Genomic DNA, 18,784 nt, shown 5'->3' with positions numbered 1-18,784 from the left:
TTACGAACAATAATTGACAAAACTATTATTCCAATAGAAAACAAGAAGATGAAAACATGCAAAAATTACTGTAAACCTTTGAAGCTTACTCAAGACACGTCGGAAGTACTTCCTATCCTTTGAAGATTACTCAAGACACGTCGGAACCGTATCTAAACCGTTACCTGACCGTAATTAAACCGTAACCGTATTTATAATGTCACAGATCCGACCCGGAGGCCCAATCAGAGACCCATACATATTTCACAAAATTAAAATTGTACATCGCTTCTTCCTCGGCTTTCGTCGGCCTTCTGCGCGTCGTCTTCTTCTTCCTCCGCGTCGGGTACGTTGTTAAACTCTCAGATTCCATCGTTCCTCGTAGTAGATCGAATCGTATTTTTTTTCCTCTTGAAAGATTCAATTTTTTTCTCCCCAAGTGACTGTCGAAATTTCTCTGTCATCTGAAACTGATATCGGAATACGGAACTATGGGGACTAAAGACTGTGAGAGAAGCTTTTGATATATTGTTCGTATTAAAATAAGAATTCAAGACTGTTTGGTTGTGTGGATCTTAATTTTGCCTCTATATTTCCTCTGTAGTTTGCTAAACTTCCTTGGGGATATCTGTAAGCATTAGGAGCTAGTATCTATTGCCAATTTGGGCTGCTTGATACTTTTTGTGGCAGCTAGAGAGTTTATAAAAAGAATGTGGCTTTTCATGTTTGAATGATGTGTGATTGTTTGGTTTCATATTGTTGGTTGGTTACTTAAGCTTTGTGGGGGCATTGTCATGCTTATTACGATTTGGCGTCTCTTTTAATGACTGGTTCTAAAAAGTCGATGCTTTGGATTGGTTTTGCAAGATGCTGTAGAGTATTATTTGTAATCCACTTTGAATTGGTACATTAGGGTTAAAGCTGTAGCTGAATGGTGGCTCTAATTTAGATTCTGTTTCTCTGCGGTTTAATATGTTCATGTCCTTACTTCCTTAGTTGGTTTTAGAGATTGTATAACTGTGTTATGTGAGCCGTACCTGAATTTTATTCTGAGTTGTCAACTTTGTAGGTTAGGTTTGGGAGAAAGTGAAAATGAGAAGACAAAACTTTGCGGACTCACCTGCCGGTGCATATGGAGCTGGACAGATACAGGACGCCCATTCTGATTTCCAAGGTCAACTAGAGGCATTCACGCCTGAGAGGGACCAACCATTTTCAGATTCACGACCAGAGGGTCAGTGGAGATGGGAAAGAGATGGCCCAAATATGTCAAGACCAATGGCAACTGCAGTTTACAATGAAGGTAAGTCTTACTTACTGTGTCGGTATTCATAGTCAGGTCTTTGTGTCTTAGGTCTTAGCATTATAAAGAAGAGCAATCATCATGTGATGGGCATGTTTCTTAGGTTTAACAGACAATGATACTATTGCGCAGTAGCCTTGGTAAATTCAAGTAACGCTCATACTCATATATGACTTAGCGTGCTTTATTATGACCAACAGTTGTTCCTATACTTGGTGAGCGTTCCAATGACATTTACATAGGATGGGAGGAATATTAGTTCTGGTTGAGATATTTGCAGAAATCGTCAGAGGAAAGATAAAAATGATATGATTCCTTATGTATTCTGCATCGAGTTTCTCTCGAGCTTTTAAGTCTTATCTCTTGATTACAGTGTTCTGTTGACACAGGACAACAAGGTGTTGATTCATCGAGGACGTATTACCGTGGCCAAATGGATCCAAAGCCTGGAATGGAGAAGCAAGGCAGTGTTCCCAGAGCTCAATCACAACACCAAGAAAACCCCAAAACTGGTTATGATAATAACCGTGGGATGCAGACCTTTGAAGGTCTGGAGCAAAAGTTCATGGATGATATAACCAGACTAGCAAAAGATCAAATCGAAGCAGAGGATGCAGAGATTGCCAGACATCGAGAGGTTAGCAACAAATTGGAAAGTTGTGCTACTGAAATACTTACTCTATTTAGGGTTCTAATTACTTGACCTGAAATCTGATATACAGAAAATAAAGACCATTAATACTCGGTACGAGGAACAGTTAGCTACACTTAGAGCACGTCACACAAGTAAGAGAGAAGAGATCATGAGGAAAGAATCACAAGCCAGACAGCAACAATACAAGCAGCAAGCCATGGGGATGACTGATCAGTACCATCCAAGCACGGTTGGTCCAGCCAGTCTACTGCCATCTGGTCATCCCCAAGGTTACATTGACAATGCTCAAGATCCAGTACCTTCGGCGGATGCACCATCCAGATCCTATGGTTCAGAACGGTTTGAAGCATACGGAGAGAGAGCTAGGTTTCAGGGCGGAAACAGAGATCACGGGTTCGAGCCAAGGGGTCAGTACCCTGGTGGGACAGTCTACGACACTGCCTCAAGGTTCTTCTACTGATGTGATACTGAACATATTCTGTGTTTTAGGGGATTCAGTCCCACTTTTTTTTTTTTTTTTTGGCTTTATAGATCAGTTGAGCTTTTCACGAGAGAATTTTAGAATTCATATTTGAACAGTTTTATATAATTACTGTACTGATATACTTTCCAAATAAACAAAAATTAGAATTCAAGATTATGGAGGATGACTAATTTAATCATCAGCCAATTTGACAAAGAAACCATAGTGCAGTTTAATACTTTTATGTTATATCGACCACTTTAAACATCTTTAATACTATATAAATTCAATGGAAAGCTCAGACATTACAAAAACCAATAATTATACTATAAAAAAAAAAAAAACCATATTTTTATAAAGAAAAAATTCGGGAAACAGGGTAAAATTAGAATATATAAATATTTAAAATACGTTAATTGATGTCAATACATAAAATTGTCATAAATGATAATATTATTGACAAAAAAAAAAAAAATTATCATATAAATTTCCCTCCTTTCCCCTATATCATCTTCACAAGGGACAACAATACTTCCCTGAAAAAAGAAAAAAGAAAATAAAGTTTTCTGGGCCAAATCTCTCTCCTTTTATTTATTTTATTATTTTCATTTGGCCCTGGCTGGCTGGTGTGTTGTAGATGCTGCTGCTGATTGTCTGAAAAAAAAGTTTTCTCTCTTTTGACAACCGTGTGTGTGTGGAGGAGGAACAATGAACGGGACGTCGTCCGAGGAATCTCCCGATTCAACTCAGCGGATCGATTCGTTCAATGGCGAGCAGAGAGTCTACTTCGTCCCCTTGAGGTATTATCTCCTCTCCTCTTCTCCGCCTCTCTTTCTCTAGCTCTATCGTATCGTTTTTTTCTTCTTCTTCATGTTTGATTGGGGAATATTCGGCGAATCTGAATCGCATCCAGAGTGAGTTTTGATTCGATTGGGGTTTGGATATGAATCTTGTGGGAGTTTGTTTAGTAATTTGATTTGATTGATCTAGGGATTTTAAAACTCATGGATCCTTCTTTTATTTCGGATGCATAGGGATGGGTTTTGTTTACCCGATTCTTGTTTGAGCTTATTTGCGATGTTACTCCGGAAGAATCAAATGAATGTGATTTGGATTCACTAGATGAGTGGCGAGATTTGCTTTGATATTGTTTTGTATGTAGTGCTCAACAATCAGATTTCAAAGACAATACCAGTTGCGTATTCATTTCTATGTCAAATACATTGTCATTTTTTTCTTACTTTCCCAAAGCCTAAGAGGCTATATTTGTTAGGTTTCAGTATTGATTGAAATAGGTACTCAGTGTCTTGGTCTGTTTGTTGATAGTTGATTAATAGTTGAGCTAATGATAGACTAGAATGGGAGTCAATCAAAGGTTTACCAAATACGATTCTCACTCATTTTAGAATTATATAAGTACTCTGCAATGTTATTTGGAAATCATTCAGTTAAGCAAAGGGTTAATTCAATTTCAGGTGGTGGAAAGATGCCCAAGATTCAATGCCTTCTGAATTAGTTGAAAAAAGAGAGATCTTGTATACAGCAACAACTGGCTCCTCTTATGGAGGCCCTATGAAGTTGATAAATAACATCTTTAACTCCGATATTTTGTTCGATTTGAAGAGAGAAGGAGATGCGTTACAGAATGGTGAAACGGGAGAAGCAAGCGTCTCAGGCAGGGACTTTGCTTTAGTCTCAAGTGATATGTGGCTTCAGGCACTCAAATGGTAAGTTTTGTTTTCTCTGTACATATCTGATCGGTCTTTCTAAAATGACGTGGGTAAATCTGTCACGATCCTTGTCATTTTAGTGTTACATCCAATTGGACTGGAAATTTTCTATCCCAGTATCCGATCAACTGATTTCTTCTATGGAATCTTTCTTATTTACTGTATCTGTTCATTCGTTGGAGGTCAAATTTATTGAAGAACAGGCTGAGGTTGATTAGAAACTTTTTAGGACATGTGACGCTAAGTAGACTCTGCCTATATTTTGGGCATCTTGTCAGTATATCCTATATTAGAAGTTTGTATTACGATGTGTGAGAAAATAAGTATAAAGTTTAATCATGGTAGGAGAAAATGTAAAGTTTAATTAAGGTTATTGTTATAATGCAGGATTTCTAATCATGGTACCTATTCTATTCTTGCAATATAGTTGGTACCCTTTGTATATGTTTGGGATTTCTATACACTATTCCTTCTAAAAAGCAAGGATGATTTCCCTAATCTTTGTTCCCAGGCATCATGATGATAAAAATACTGAGAGAGGCGTTAAAAGTTTCTCGGCTGGAGGAGTTGACAGAGCTGATGTTTATCCAGTACAACTCAGGCTCTCCGTTGTGCAGGAAACCAATTCATTGGCGGTTAAAATTTGCAAAAAGGTGTCTTTAAACTTACAGCCTTTTTTATTTTGCCTGATCAAGTGCCTTGATGGTGCCACATTTTCTTAAAATATGTCCATGGTTAACTAATTGGCGCGCTTGAAGATGATTAGGAAACTAAACTGGATTCTTTTTCACTGGGACCTGGTTTCCTTAGAACTAATGTTTCAAAATAAAACTTCCGTACCAGACAAAACATTACAGAACTATAGGTCTGTAGTTCTGCCACTCTTGTATACATGAAACTTGAGAAGGAAATTGTTGAAACTATTATGGATATTAAAATTTCCTGCTAGAATATTGCTATCCATCCTGAAACGTCTTGTTTTACAGTGGGCCAAGATGTCTTGTACAGTTCTTCTACTTGTTTCACTAATTCAATACCATTGTTATCATCTACAGAATATACTCCTATACTTAAAACTTCAGATTCCAATGAAGATTCTGCTTGAACCATATTAGAAACATAGTTTCTTGATCTTCTTACCTGCAAAAAATTTGCTTAGCTTCTCAGTTGTTGTTTCTGGTCCCAAATCTTATGTTTTCCCTCATGCAGGACAATTCAGTTGAATGCTTCAGAAGAGCATGCAAGATATTCAGCCTGGATTCTGAGCAGGTATAGTGTTCCATGCATGATCTTTTACCTACTATGTACATGATATGCATGTCAGTTTATGCATATTATGGTACATGCAATATTTATTCATGCAAATTACAAATGATACGGCTGCTTTTGATTCTGTAGTTGCGCATTTGGGACATTTCTGGCCAAACAACCTTGTTTTTTGAAAGTGATGTGAGCACTTCCAAAGATTGTCAACAACAAGCAGATCAGGAAGTAAGTGTAATGCTTTTTGAGTGAATGCGGGAATTGCATCATAATATGTTACAACGAAATGCTTATTCAGACTTGCCTTCCATTTTTCCTTTTCTTTTTCCTTATTTCTTTGATGCCATTCTTATTCATCATTACTTTTTGTCCAACAGATGCTCCTAGAGCTTCAGATTTATGGATTATCAGACTCCATCAAATTGAAGGAATCAAAAAAGGAAGATGGTTCCACACAGCAAACCAATGGCATTAATGGTGGCACAGTGTTTAGATTTGGACGGAGTAATTCTTTGAGCTTTTTGGCAAAAGCTGGAGAAGCTGGAACTTTGGGGTTGACAGGCTTGCAGAATCTAGGAAATACTTGTTTCATGAACAGTTCCCTTCAATGCTTGGCTCACACACCGAAGCTTGTCGACTTCTTTCTTGGAGAGTATAGTAAAGAAATAAATCTTGACAACCCATTGGGAATGAAAGTATGCCAAATTGTGTCTTGCTGTATAAATGCATATTATCTGCTGTGGCTAATTGATATATTCTTGGTTAGCCTCACCGATCGAATTTTCTTCTGGCAGGGTGAGATCGCCTTAGCTTTTGGTGATTTGTTGAGGAGTCTGTGGGCGCCAGGTGCATCAACAGTGGCCCCAAGGACATTCAAAGGGAAACTTGCTCGCTTTGCTCCTCAGTTTAGTGGCTTTAATCAGCATGATTCGCAGGTCAGGGAAAACACTTCAGTTTATAGAATCTGAATTAAGTGAGCGTTCCTGATGTTTCTACCTGTCTCTCAGCATTAAAGACTGCATATTGGGATATTCCATTCATGTTTTGAGGTTTCTTGACTTGGTTGCAGGAACTTCTAGCTTTCTTGCTTGATGGACTCCACGAGGACTTAAACCGTGTAAAGAACAAGCCTTACGTGGAAGCAAAAGATGGAGATGGCCGTCCAGACGCAGAAGTGGCTGATGAATATTGGCGAAATCATGTGGCTCGCAATGATTCGATAATTGTTGATGTGTGCCAAGTAATTATCTTCAGGTTCCTAAATTGTTTATATACGTCTGCTGACAACCACTCGAAGGATTGGGTTGCACATTAGGAATCTTTAGTTTAGTCAAAAAATGTTGGATGGATCAAGCTGTCTAGTATTCTGGTATCCAATTCGGGGTTCTAAGTATCATTTTGATCTAAATGCAATTTTATCTTCTTGATTTCAGTTCCGTGCACATAAAATTTTCGTTGATTTAAGGAGATATTGCCCTGTAGAATACTCTATGCACACTTTTTGTTTTGAGAGTTGCTTTTCGTTTGATATGATGCTCTTTGCACTTTAACCATCTGACCATGCCAAGAAAATTTCCTAATATTGTCGATCACTAATACATTTATATGCATTTCTGGTTGCAGGGCCAATACAAATCAACATTAGTTTGTCCTATTTGCAAAAAGGTTTCTGTTATGTTTGATCCGTTCATGTACCTATCGCTACCTTTGCCATGCACATCAATGCGAACGATGGATTTAACAGTCATGAGTGCCGATGGGAGTAGTCTGCCTATTCCATTGACTGTCAACGTTCCTAAGTTTGGAAAATTCGAAGATCTTCATAAGGCTCTTGTCACTGCCTGCTCTTTACCAGAGGATGAGACTTTACTGGTTACTGAGGTATAATTCTATAATGTATATGCTATATTTGTTGCTATGAAACTCATTCTGGTGCTTAAGTGGAGCATTTGGTAACACATACAGTGGAATTTCTCTTCATTTGATCTTCTCACTTGTATAGGTATACAATAATCGGATTCTTCGCTTCCTGGAGGAGCCTACTGATTCATTAACCTTGATCAGAGATGGTGACAAACTTGTCGTGTACCGGTTAAAGAAAGATGCAAACAATTCTCCTTTGATTGTGTATATGCATCAGAAGCTGGAAGAGTAAGTTTGCATAACACAGTAGTACTCAAATGCTAATTAAGGTTCATATCAATGAAAATTTCCCCTAGCCCCGTTATCTTTGGCGGGTGGTTGTAGACATTATCTGTTTGCTTATGTTGGCAACAACATGAAAGTAAAAAATCATTACATGCACTTACCTCGACGATCAATACCTATACCTCTTTTCTTTATCTAATGTATCTCTATCGTGCTATTTTTCAACCAATAAATGGTAGAGTTTAACCACTGTTCAGAAGTTTCATTTATATCTAGTGGGTACCAAATATTAAACCGTTTCAATGTTTTTCAGGCAGTTTATATCTGGGAAATCTAGCCCAACTTGGAAGGCATTTGGGATCCCCTTGGTCTCTAGGCTTTGTGATGTCGAGAATGGATCTGATGTCGAGAACCTGTACCTGAAGCTGCTTACTTCATTTAAGATGCCTACTGAACTCTTCACAGAGAATCATGAAATTCCAACTGAAGAAGAAGCCACTGATAAAGCAGATACCGTTGATACTACAACTGAGGATACAAATTCTATTGACGTGAAGGAGACTGCTGAATCTCTTCCAGATCCTGTGTTGAGGCTTTACCTAACTGACGACAGAGGAAACTTAATAGAATCTGAAGTATTGAAAGAAAAGCCTATAAATAAATCCAAGCGGGTGAATGTGCTTGCACGTTGGCCAGTAAAAGAGCTTGACGTTTATGATACTTGTCTTCTGAGCTCCTTACCTGAGGTTTGCAAATTTGGAACTAAGAGACCCCAAGAAACCGTTTCGCTTTACAAGTGCCTTGAGGCATTCTTGACGGAGGAGCCTCTTGGTCCTGATGACATGTGGTGAGTTGAGGATCAAAACCATTTCTCATATATATGCTCAGCTTTTCCATTATCTTTTGACAATCGCGCTCATAGGCAATTGAATATTGAATGAGAATTAAGTCATGTGATTTGTTTTGTTGTCTTGAAATTTTTGTAGGCATGTAGCAGTACTATGCTATATTTTCCCCACATCGTCATCATCTTTAGATTTATCTCAAATTTTGTCAATCTTTTTGTGCGCCTGACTTGCTCTTTACTATTCGTCTGATTGCTGGTAACTGACATGAGTCAAATTGTTTTAGGTATTGTCCTGGCTGCAAAGAGCACCGGCAAGCCATTAAAAAGTTAGATCTCTGGAGGTTGCCTGAGATCCTGGTTATTCACCTCAAGAGATTTTCTTATAGTCGGTTTATGAAGAACAAGCTTGAGGCGTATGTGGACTTCCCGCTCGATGATCTTGATCTATCGACCTACATTTCTTACAAGAATGGTCAGACAACTTATCGCTACATGCTGTATGCGATTAGCAATCACTACGGAAGCATGGGAGGTGGTCATTACACTGCATATGTTCACGTAAGTGAAAAGACATTTGTAATTATCTCTTTATATCTCTCTTGTCTCAGCGGGTTCATCTATTTTAAGTGTTTGTGTTGCAAAACTGTTGAACCCAGGATATTAGAAAACTGTAAGAAGTTGAGTTACCCATAATCTAGATGTCACAAACCGGGATAGATTATGGTTAAAACTGCTGGTATCCAGATTCATAGAGTTATAGTTGTTGACCTAATAAGAATGGTAGTTAAATTCAATTTCTTCTTATTTCTCAGCATGGAGGTGATCGATGGTATGACTTTGATGATAGCCATGTCCACCCAATCAGTCAAGAAAAGATCAAGACCTCAGCTGCTTACGTTTTGTTCTATAAACGCCTTGTAGACTAAAGAACCTGAAGCAGAAAAGACAAGAGAGAGGTATTTGCAGTTTTGCCACTGTGTAAGGGGAAGGCTTATTTAAAAACATCATTAGCTTGATTCTCAATTCACTACAAGATCAAGATCAAGATCAAGATCAAGATCAGAGCAGCTATGTGGTGAGACTTATTTTACAGGACAGTAAGAGACAGAGAAGAACGAAAGTGCGGGGGGATTCATTTAATTTTTACAAAATTGGTGTCTGATTATTTCATTAACCAATATTCAAATTAGAGTAGAAGAATAGAGAGATAAATTGCTTTTGAACAATGCCCTTTTGTGGGTTATTTTCTAAATTGTTGTTTAGTTCTTGTGTGTCAGTTTTTTTTGGCTCTCGACCAAAGAAGATTAAGTTACATCTATTTAACTGATTCTTTTCTTTTTGCAGTGTCTTATTTTTTTTTTTTTTTGACGAACGCAGTGTCTTATTTTCTTTACAATATTGTTCGTATTACTCTCTCTACTTCGATAGACATTGTCTTTGGATCTCCCGTAGTCTAAATCTGCTCCACACTTCTCCAGTCAGAGCCATAATCTAGTGATGGTTGTTGCGTTGTCAATCAGAACCATAGTTTAATGATTTAAGCTAATGTCGTCATTGCGTCATTATACGAATTCAAATGGACACTTGGTGGCTACGTATAAATACAAATCTGTTAGAGCATTTCCAACAATCACCTTCATTTTAAGGGGAATAAACCTTCAAAATAAAGGTTTGAGAGTCACTTACTCCAATGGTACATTCTCAAATTCATTTTTTATTTTGTATTTATTTACATTCTAGTCCATAATATTACTAATAATTAGTTATAGTGATAAGACTTCCATATATCTTATATTAAAAGTTTTTTCAAATTCATGCTCTAATAAGCTGACAAGTTGCACTCTATTCTTTTGACATGTGTAATTCTTCTAAATTTTAAATTTATTATTTTCATAAGATTTAATTATACTTTTATACTAAAAAATAACCTATTATTTTTCAATACCCATTTAGTAATTATATATTTTCTAATGAGGTATCATTTATCAGTATTTTATAAAGTTACCAATATTATCAATATTTTGTAAAATATTGATAATATTTAGTTCACAATTTTTATGTCATATTATCAATACATTTTATTTTAAAATAAGATCAATTAATTTCATTCTAAAATAATATCAAGATATGAAGATATGAAAAATGAAAAATTAGAATATTTATTTGTTTTAAAATATTTTCCAATATTTAGTTCACAATTTTTACATCATATTATCAATTCATTTTATTTTAAAATAATTTAAGAAATAAAATATGATATTTTTTATTTTTTTGCAAAATGATCATTTTTGGTGTGATCAATTTATTTAGTAGATAAGTAAAATAATTTCAAGACATAAAAATATAATTGTCATAAGATGAATTCTGAAGATCCATGATGTATGATTGTATTCAGTCGGTACCATTTTTGTATTAATTATTAATTTATTTTAAGAATAAATAATAATTATAATAATAACTTAGTGTGTATTAATTATTTAGAATGTAACACCCACGATAAAATTTAATGTATTAATTGCCATACAATTTATGTTTTACAATAAAGACTGAAAAAACATAATCAAAATTTATGGCATATTTATTATTAGAAATGTAACCATAAGTCTCATGAAGTTTGAACAAAAAAAACTGAATACCTTTCATGATACTACTTAAGTATTCTTGCATAAAAAATTTTAAAGCAAAAACATTTTTTTCTATAAGTATCAAGGTAAAGTCTTCATTAAACATCATATTCTACACCTCACATAATTTTATAAATTTTGAAATACGAAATTTTATAATTTAATATAAAATTAGGAGCATATACAGAAATAAACATGTAAAATGTGGTTTTTCCATAAAAAATGTTAGATTAAGAATGTCTAAGCTCATGTTACATAAGGTATGTCTATCTTCTTTTACCTTCAGTGTCTACGTCTTCTTCATGTTTGAAGTTGACAAATGTTGTTTATCATGCCTATTTTATTAAGTTTCTAAAATTCATATTACTCTTTGAATAGTCAACTAAATGATAAACATAAAACCAAATGTTTATTAGATACATATGATTTTTTTCAAGTTGGTTATGCTTCAAATCACTATCACCTTTTATTTTGATGTGTGGTTACGTCTTTTTGTCTTTTCTATTAGTTTAGTATTTTAATATACACTAGATTCAGACCCGCACGTACGTGCGGGATTGATTTCAAAAATTAAGGTTATTTATCAGGTCTACAATATATTATGTATGTGTATGTAAGATTATGTTTATAAACATAATTTTATAAATTATTATTAACATTTATAATCTAACTCATACCAGTACAATATTCTATTTATTTTAGTCAAAAAGTATGATCATAACTGTTTTGTTATTTGTAGAAACAACTACAATAAAATAAAAAAATAATTTATTTTTGGACAGAAAAACTGGTCATGTCCCATACATGTCATGTTTATTCTATCTCATAATTGTGGTTTTGGATCAAAATTGATTTCAGCGTAACATTTGGATCGACACGACGGTGGATCCGAATCAAATGTGAACCAAAGTGATCGGTTATAAAGATTAACCAAATTGGATTACCTAAATTGTCTAGCTGGGGGAACTCACATTGATAGGCCTACCTCGTAACGATTTTGCTATTTTTTACTTGTAGAAAACTGGTTCTTCAAAAACCACATGAGGAATATCTACATTCGTCCTGCTGAATTTGCAAAACCCGTAGGTAACAGGTGTTTCAAAAAAAAAAAAATCTGACCTATAGAATATGTCTTTCTTTTTCTAAACCAAACATTAATTAAAAAAAAACTCTAAGTTAGTTGTCCAAACTGGATGGAAGTTGTTTATAAACATAATTTCCAACACCAATAATCTATAAAATAAGTCTGAAACTGTAATTTGTTAAATGTACCCAATTTTTTTAAATAATTGTCCTAAAATAGATATTTATCCATTCTAAAGTTGCACTTACTCAAATTAGATTTTTGAAATTTAAATATATCTTTATATATATATATATAATATTTCTAGTATGTTACTCAAAATTTTATATATCAATGTGGAAAAAGAATACATAAAAGTTCTCGAAGTCATCATATTGTAGTTTGACTTATATATTCTTATTGAATATAACATAATTCATATGATATCCTTTATTTATTCTTATTGTAGTTTGACTTATTTATTCTTATTGAAATTAGTTTATTCTTAAGAGGGTCAGAAATTCTACGACATTGAAGTTTTGAAACTCAGGGGGGTGTATTGAAACCATGATTTTGGAGAATTTTATGAGATTTAGAAAAATTGGAATTTTGATAGATTTTAGGGAAGTTGATATGATTTATGGTGAAATTTTTTTAAATCCCACCTAAAACCATGAGATTTGGATTTCTGTATTTTTAACTAAACAAATCCTCTCAAATCCTCCAGAATCCCTAAAACTTATTAAAATCCAAATCCACAAACTGTTTTGAATAACAGTGGATTTTAAAGTAGATTTTTAAATCATCAGTTCAATAACAGTGGATTTCAGAAGACTTTTTAAAATCCATGATTGAATAACATAGGATTTGTAAATTTTATACAAATCACTTAAAATGTCAAGTTGGATACACCCCTCTCAATTTAGTTATCCAAATTTTATGATCTTGAATCTAATAATTTTGACTCTAAGACCGAAACTAAATAACAATAGAACTGCTGGATATATCAGTGTGCTAAATTAAATTTGAAAGTATGAAAAACTACAAAAGGTATAATTAGATATGTGTAGATTTAGTCAAATGACTCCCATCTACAAATAACACATATATTAGAACCGAACACAATGTAATCTGAGATATTAATGATGCCCATTAAGATACAAAGAAGAAAGCTTGATCGGGGAGGGGGAAGTCATCTTCAACATTGTGGAAGTCATCGAGACATGCAAATCCATGTCACCTCTGATTCTCTGAAAGAAATAGTTGTTTTGCCACTTTCTCAGTTCACTGCAAAATTCATTAGGATTTGAGAAAATATAAAGAAGAAATCAATCACACTAATATGATTTAATAACAATAGGCTACGTATAACAATACAATCATAGATTGTTTTAAAAAAAACAAAAAACAAATAATCATGCTGCAAAAGTACACTATTATAATTAATATATATATATAAGTACTAACATAAAAAACTGTAACTATTCTAAAGCATGTAAGAGAAAATCAATTATAACTACTTAGTTGTTTCACAACACCCGTATTTTAGAAGTTGTACAGTCTTGACTTTTATGTTTCACATGTTCTTGAAGAGTTTCAAATCTGAAACACTATAAGATTATGAAAAATAAAAGTCAGAAAATTTAAAACTCAAAATATTGATGTTGGGAAAAGTTTTTGGGAATGAAAAGTTTTTGTAAATGAACAAAACTAAAGACTTCAACACGTATAAAGATTAATATATCTTTCCTAACACAATATATTTTAGGATACTAACAAAAAAGATTTGGGTAGTTATTTTAGATCTGTTCATTTAGTTTTGGAATGTAGATTTTAGAAAAAGAAAATTATAATTTAAAATCATAAATATTATTTACGCAGATATCTCACAATATATAACCAAATTAAATTTTTATACATATATAAAATTGCTCAATTTTAATGGAAACAGATTTAAATTATTTCTATAAACAAATTTAGATGATTTTGTATATTAGGTAACATCAAAATCAGAATTTATTGTTTCCTTATATATCTCAAAATATAAAATCAAATTAAATATGTTTACATATACAATTTCGAATTTAATTGCCCAAATTATTGTTTCCTTAAGATATCAAAATTATTGTTTCCTTAAATTGTTAAACAAAACTACTTACTTTTTTTGAATTTATTGTGGATGCTTGTTTAGACTCTGTTTGGATACGGGAGTATGAAAAACAACTCCGAACAATTAATACATGATCCGAACAGAATCAATCCGGGTCACAATAGGATCTGCGCATTTTATTATGAAATTTACTTTAATGTCCCTCTCGTATTGTATGCTTTGAAATATATTCAGAGTTATTTTATGTCATATATTTTCAAGTTTTATTTTGTCTTGTAAATAATGCTTCCCTTTTAATAGTATAGATACATTACTCATATATGTATACACTTGGTTTCTTTTGGTAAGTTTAAAATGTTTGATCTCTGTAAATCTAGAAAAATCTTAATGTACTTTTGCTCTTCACAAAGGGAAAAAAAAACTTATGTACAAAATAGTAAACTATGGTGAGAGTGAGAAGAAGGTTTACTAAATATGTGAATTCACGTCTCCATCAAGAACCTAAGTCGAGTGTTTATCTTTTACTTAACAAGTTTAATTTACATTATATCTTGCTTATTAAGTTTTGTTGTGACAATCATAATTTTCCATGATGCCTTTGTGGGCAAATAAGGTAATCTGGAAAGAAATTACATGGATAAGGATACTATATAGCCTACAAAATCTGATGAATGACGAGCTTATACAGAATATATTTCACCGATATCACTCGTGAAAATTATGTTGATTTAAAATTAATTTTGTTTGTTCTTAAAAAAAAATAAACTCACAATGTTTTTTAATTAGATCAAATATTTTAACTTTATTGAATTTTTAGCCAGTCTATAATGCTATTTATTTAGTAATTGTATATGGATGAGGATAGTATATAGCCCATAACTCGTCGGCCCAATAGCCAAATCCTTACATTCATAGGAAGCAAGACTCGATCTTTGGTGTGATGGTGTCTTTTACAATTGGACTTATCACTGGCCAGTGCACTAAGGTCACTTCACATTTACTTTAAAATATACATACTTGAATACATCAATACGAATTTCTATACTTTTTTGGTCAACTGAATTCATATATCTTTTCTTCAATGTTTTTTAAGCGAAATACTTATGAATTTCTTACCATATTATTCAATGATAGAATAAATAGCAGTGAATAATTTGAATATTGATAATTACAATATTTACGATTATTATTACTAAATTTATTTTTAAATAACTAAATATATTTCAATATATATTAGTTATAAAATATAGTATAATTTATGATGTTTTACTTTAAACTAACTAATTATATTTCAATATATATTAGTTATAAAATATTTGTATAATTTATTACAATTACCCACGCATCACATGAGACTTTTTACAGTTTATAATATTTAAAACTATCTATGGAGGTATTTATAATATTTGAACATCCTATAAAGTTAAAATATTTAAAAATTTTGAATTTTTAAAAATTTTCAATAATTTAAATATTTTAAATTTTTGAATTTTAAAAAGTTGGACAGCTGATAAATCAAGTATCATACAATTATTTGTGTGGGACGTTGTACATACAATTATTTATAAGTATTTTCATATAGAAATTTAACATAATTTCAAAAAATATTAAATATTGAGTTGTTTGTTCTAGATTGGTCGTTTAAAAAAAAAATTAATTAGTGAGATGTCTAATCCATATTGGTTGTTTTAAATCCTAGATGAACGAATTTAGGAGCTTATAGCTTCTACTTTTATTTAGTATAGATTTACAAGGTTTTTAAAAGGTTTTATAATCCTTAGAAATACTTTTTAAAAGGTTTTACAAGGTTTATAAAAACCTTAAAAATATTTTACAAGGTTTTTAAAATGGTTTACAATCTTTATAAGATCTTTTTAAAATATATTACAAGGTTTTCAAATGTTTTATATTCTTTACAAAAACCTTTTAAAAGATTTTACAAGGTTTTACAGTCTTCATAAATACTTTTAAAAAGGTTTTATAAGGCTTTTAAAAGGTTTTACAATCTTTATAAAAATCTTTTAAAACCTTTTAAAAGATTTTACAAGGTTTTCAAAAAAGTTATTTTTTTTAACAAGAGTTTCACAATGAAGACGGTAGACATGAATTCCAGATTATGTTTTTACAAGGTTTTACAATCTTGTAAAAGTACTTTTTTAAAAGATTTTTCAAAGGTTTATAATTTTTACAAAAACCCTTTTAAACTGAACCAATCTCCAACGGTTTTTAACCATACAACATATTATGCATCTCAAAACGTAAAAGAAAGCTCCAATGGTAAACTAGGAGTATCACACACATAAATCAGCAGTACACACAACATAAAGATAAATCTGATAAATACACTGTAACAATAACATAATTCAGCCGTAGTACAATGACAAATAAGCCATAGAATGTTTGTAACAATAACATAATTCAACCGTAGTACAATGACAAATAAGCCATAAAATGTTTTGTAAACTGCAAAAAGTCATTTGATAATCTCATGAGATTCCAATGTTGTTGTCTTCATGCCATGCCCCTGAAAAAATGAGAACAATAGCATCAGAGTATGACAGGAGAACCAAAAAAGTAATGTGTGTGAGAAACCAATCAGCTGTTGAAGTTTTTCAACCAATCCGTCTGATTGATAACCTCAATCTTTGTGCAGTTTCTCATCCACATCCAATGTGTCTGCGCTGAGATCGTGGGTTGGAGACTCTGCATGGTCACCAATCTCAACTTCATTCATCGTTTGCGTTTGTGTCTGCGTCTCATCTACATCTGCATAATCTGCGTCAGCGTCAGCGTCTGCTTCAGACCGATCATGCACTAAAGTGTTGAGGTGGTGGGTTGGAGCCTCGAGCCAAGGCGAAACACAAGCCTCGAGCCCAGGTGAAGCATAGTCACCAATTTCAACTTCTTGATCTTTTTGGTGCTAAGCAAGTGCATAATCTCTCTTCCAATATAACTAAGAAACTATGTAACCTCTCTTCAACAAGTGCATAAGTTCATCATCATCTTCTTCTTCTTCATTGAAATCACTAGGAACACTGATTACCTTAACATCTTCTTCTTCGCTACTCCAAATTTGATAATAAGTAAGGTTATTAGTAGATATATACCTCGCACAAACAGGAAAACAATCTCATGCATTACCGGATCGAACAAAAGCATCTTCTAATGTTGGCATAGAAGCCAACATCCATAGTTGCAAAGCCATTGGAAACCCTTTAAGATCTACCATCGAAAGAGATTTAACATTGTTTACAGACTTCACCGAAGATGCTAGATCTTAAAGGGTCTCCAATGGCTTTGCAACTATGGATGTTGACTTCTATGCCAACATTAGAAGATGCTTTTGTTCGATCCGGTAATGCATGAGATTGTTTTTCTATTTGTGCGAGGTATATATCTACTAATCACCCTACTTATTCTCAAATCTGGAGTAATGAAGAAGAACATGTTAAGGTAATCAGTGTTCTTAGTGATTTCAATGAAGAAGTAGATGATGATGATCTTATGCAATTGTTGAGGAAAGGTTATGTAGTTTCTGAGTTAGATTGGAAGAGAGGTTATGCACTTGCACAAGAATTACTTTCTCAGAACCAAGAAGATCAGGAAGTTGAGATTGGTGACTATGCTTCGCCTGAGCTTGTGTTTTGCCTAGGCTCGAGGCTCTAACCCACCGCCCTAAGTGCATGATCGGTCAGACGCAGACACTGACGAATACACAGACTATGCAGATGTGGATGAGATGTAGACGCAGTCGTTGAACGAAGTTGAGGTTAGTGACTATGCAGAGGCTCTAACCAACCATCTTAGCGCAGATGCATTGGATGTGGATGAGACACTGGACGAAGATCGAGGTGATCAATCAGACGGATTGGTTGAAGAACTTCAACAACTGATTTTTCAAGGTGATGAACCTTCTGCCAGCACTTCCATCCCACCACCCTATAAATCGCGATTTGGACGCGTGGTTAGACAAACAAAAAGATACTCTCCCAGTGGCCAACGAAGGCTTTAAACAAGGTGGTTTCTCACACACATTACTTTTTTGGTTTTCCTGTCATACTCTGATGCTATTGGTCTCATTTTTACAGGGATATGGCATGAAGGCAACATCATTGGAAATTCATGAGATTATCAAATGACTTTTTTGCAGTTTACAAAATATTATATGGCTCATTTATCATTGTACTACAGCTAAATTAAGTTATTGTTACGTTGTATTTATCAGATTTATCTTTATGTTGTGTGTACGACTGATTTATGTTTGTGATACTCCTAGTATGAATATAAAACATACAATTAAAAAAATTATATCAAATAATATTAATAAATACAAAACCTTATATGATAACATAAACTAATATATAATTTTTTTAAAACATAAAATAAAATTACATGATATAAAATTACTCAATATAATTATTTACCATAATGCTCACGTATAAGATTAATTAGTGTGTCTTAAAAAATTATGATTAATGTTATTGTTGTGTAAAATTTGTTTTTAAATGGTATATCTTTCATATATCAATAATTTCAATTTTAATTTAGTATGTTTTTAATTTATATAGATATCTTTAAACAATTGAATGTAATAGACTG

The 18,784-nt window shown here is 33.1% G+C and overlaps 2 protein-coding genes across 3 annotated transcripts; both read left to right on the top strand.

The window, feature by feature from the left end:
- The first annotated feature begins 181 nt into the window (after positions 1 to 181).
- On the top strand, positions 182 to 2,620 carry LOC104770525 (uncharacterized). Its single transcript, XM_087504804.1, has 5 exons — positions 182 to 325; positions 1,054 to 1,282; positions 1,483 to 1,497; positions 1,672 to 1,919; positions 2,005 to 2,620. The coding sequence occupies exons 1-5, from the start codon at positions 197 to 199 to the stop codon at positions 2,395 to 2,397; spliced, it is 1,014 nt and encodes a 337-aa protein (XP_087360930.1). The 5' UTR covers positions 182 to 196; the 3' UTR covers positions 2,398 to 2,620.
- A 294-nt stretch (positions 2,621 to 2,914) lies between these two features.
- On the top strand, positions 2,915 to 9,725 carry LOC104770524 (ubiquitin carboxyl-terminal hydrolase 8). 2 transcript variants are annotated; one of them, XM_087504803.1, is made up of 13 exons: positions 2,915 to 3,200; positions 3,876 to 4,127; positions 4,642 to 4,783; positions 5,340 to 5,399; positions 5,529 to 5,621; positions 5,771 to 6,088; positions 6,188 to 6,328; positions 6,463 to 6,633; positions 7,017 to 7,274; positions 7,396 to 7,544; positions 7,855 to 8,388; positions 8,673 to 8,946; positions 9,201 to 9,725. In XM_087504803.1, exons 1-13 carry the CDS (start codon positions 3,109 to 3,111, stop codon positions 9,312 to 9,314), a joined length of 2,598 nt encoding a protein of 865 aa, XP_087360929.1. In that variant the 5' UTR covers positions 2,915 to 3,108; the 3' UTR covers positions 9,315 to 9,725. The 2 variants fall into 2 exon arrangements, 1 of the variants encoding a protein (XP_087360929.1); XR_015592731.1 differs by having other exon boundaries at positions 2,916 to 3,200; positions 6,463 to 6,647.
- The last annotated feature ends 9,059 nt before the right edge of the window (positions 9,726 to 18,784 follow it).

Source organism: Camelina sativa, chromosome 20 (assembly GCF_030686135.1).
Source record: "Camelina sativa cultivar CO46 ecotype springtype chromosome 20, ASM3068613v1".
Lineage (NCBI taxonomy): Eukaryota > Viridiplantae > Streptophyta > Magnoliopsida > Brassicales > Brassicaceae > Camelina > Camelina sativa.
The sequence above is the reverse complement of the archived record's forward strand: the minus strand, read 5'-3'. Positions and strand labels throughout refer to the sequence as shown.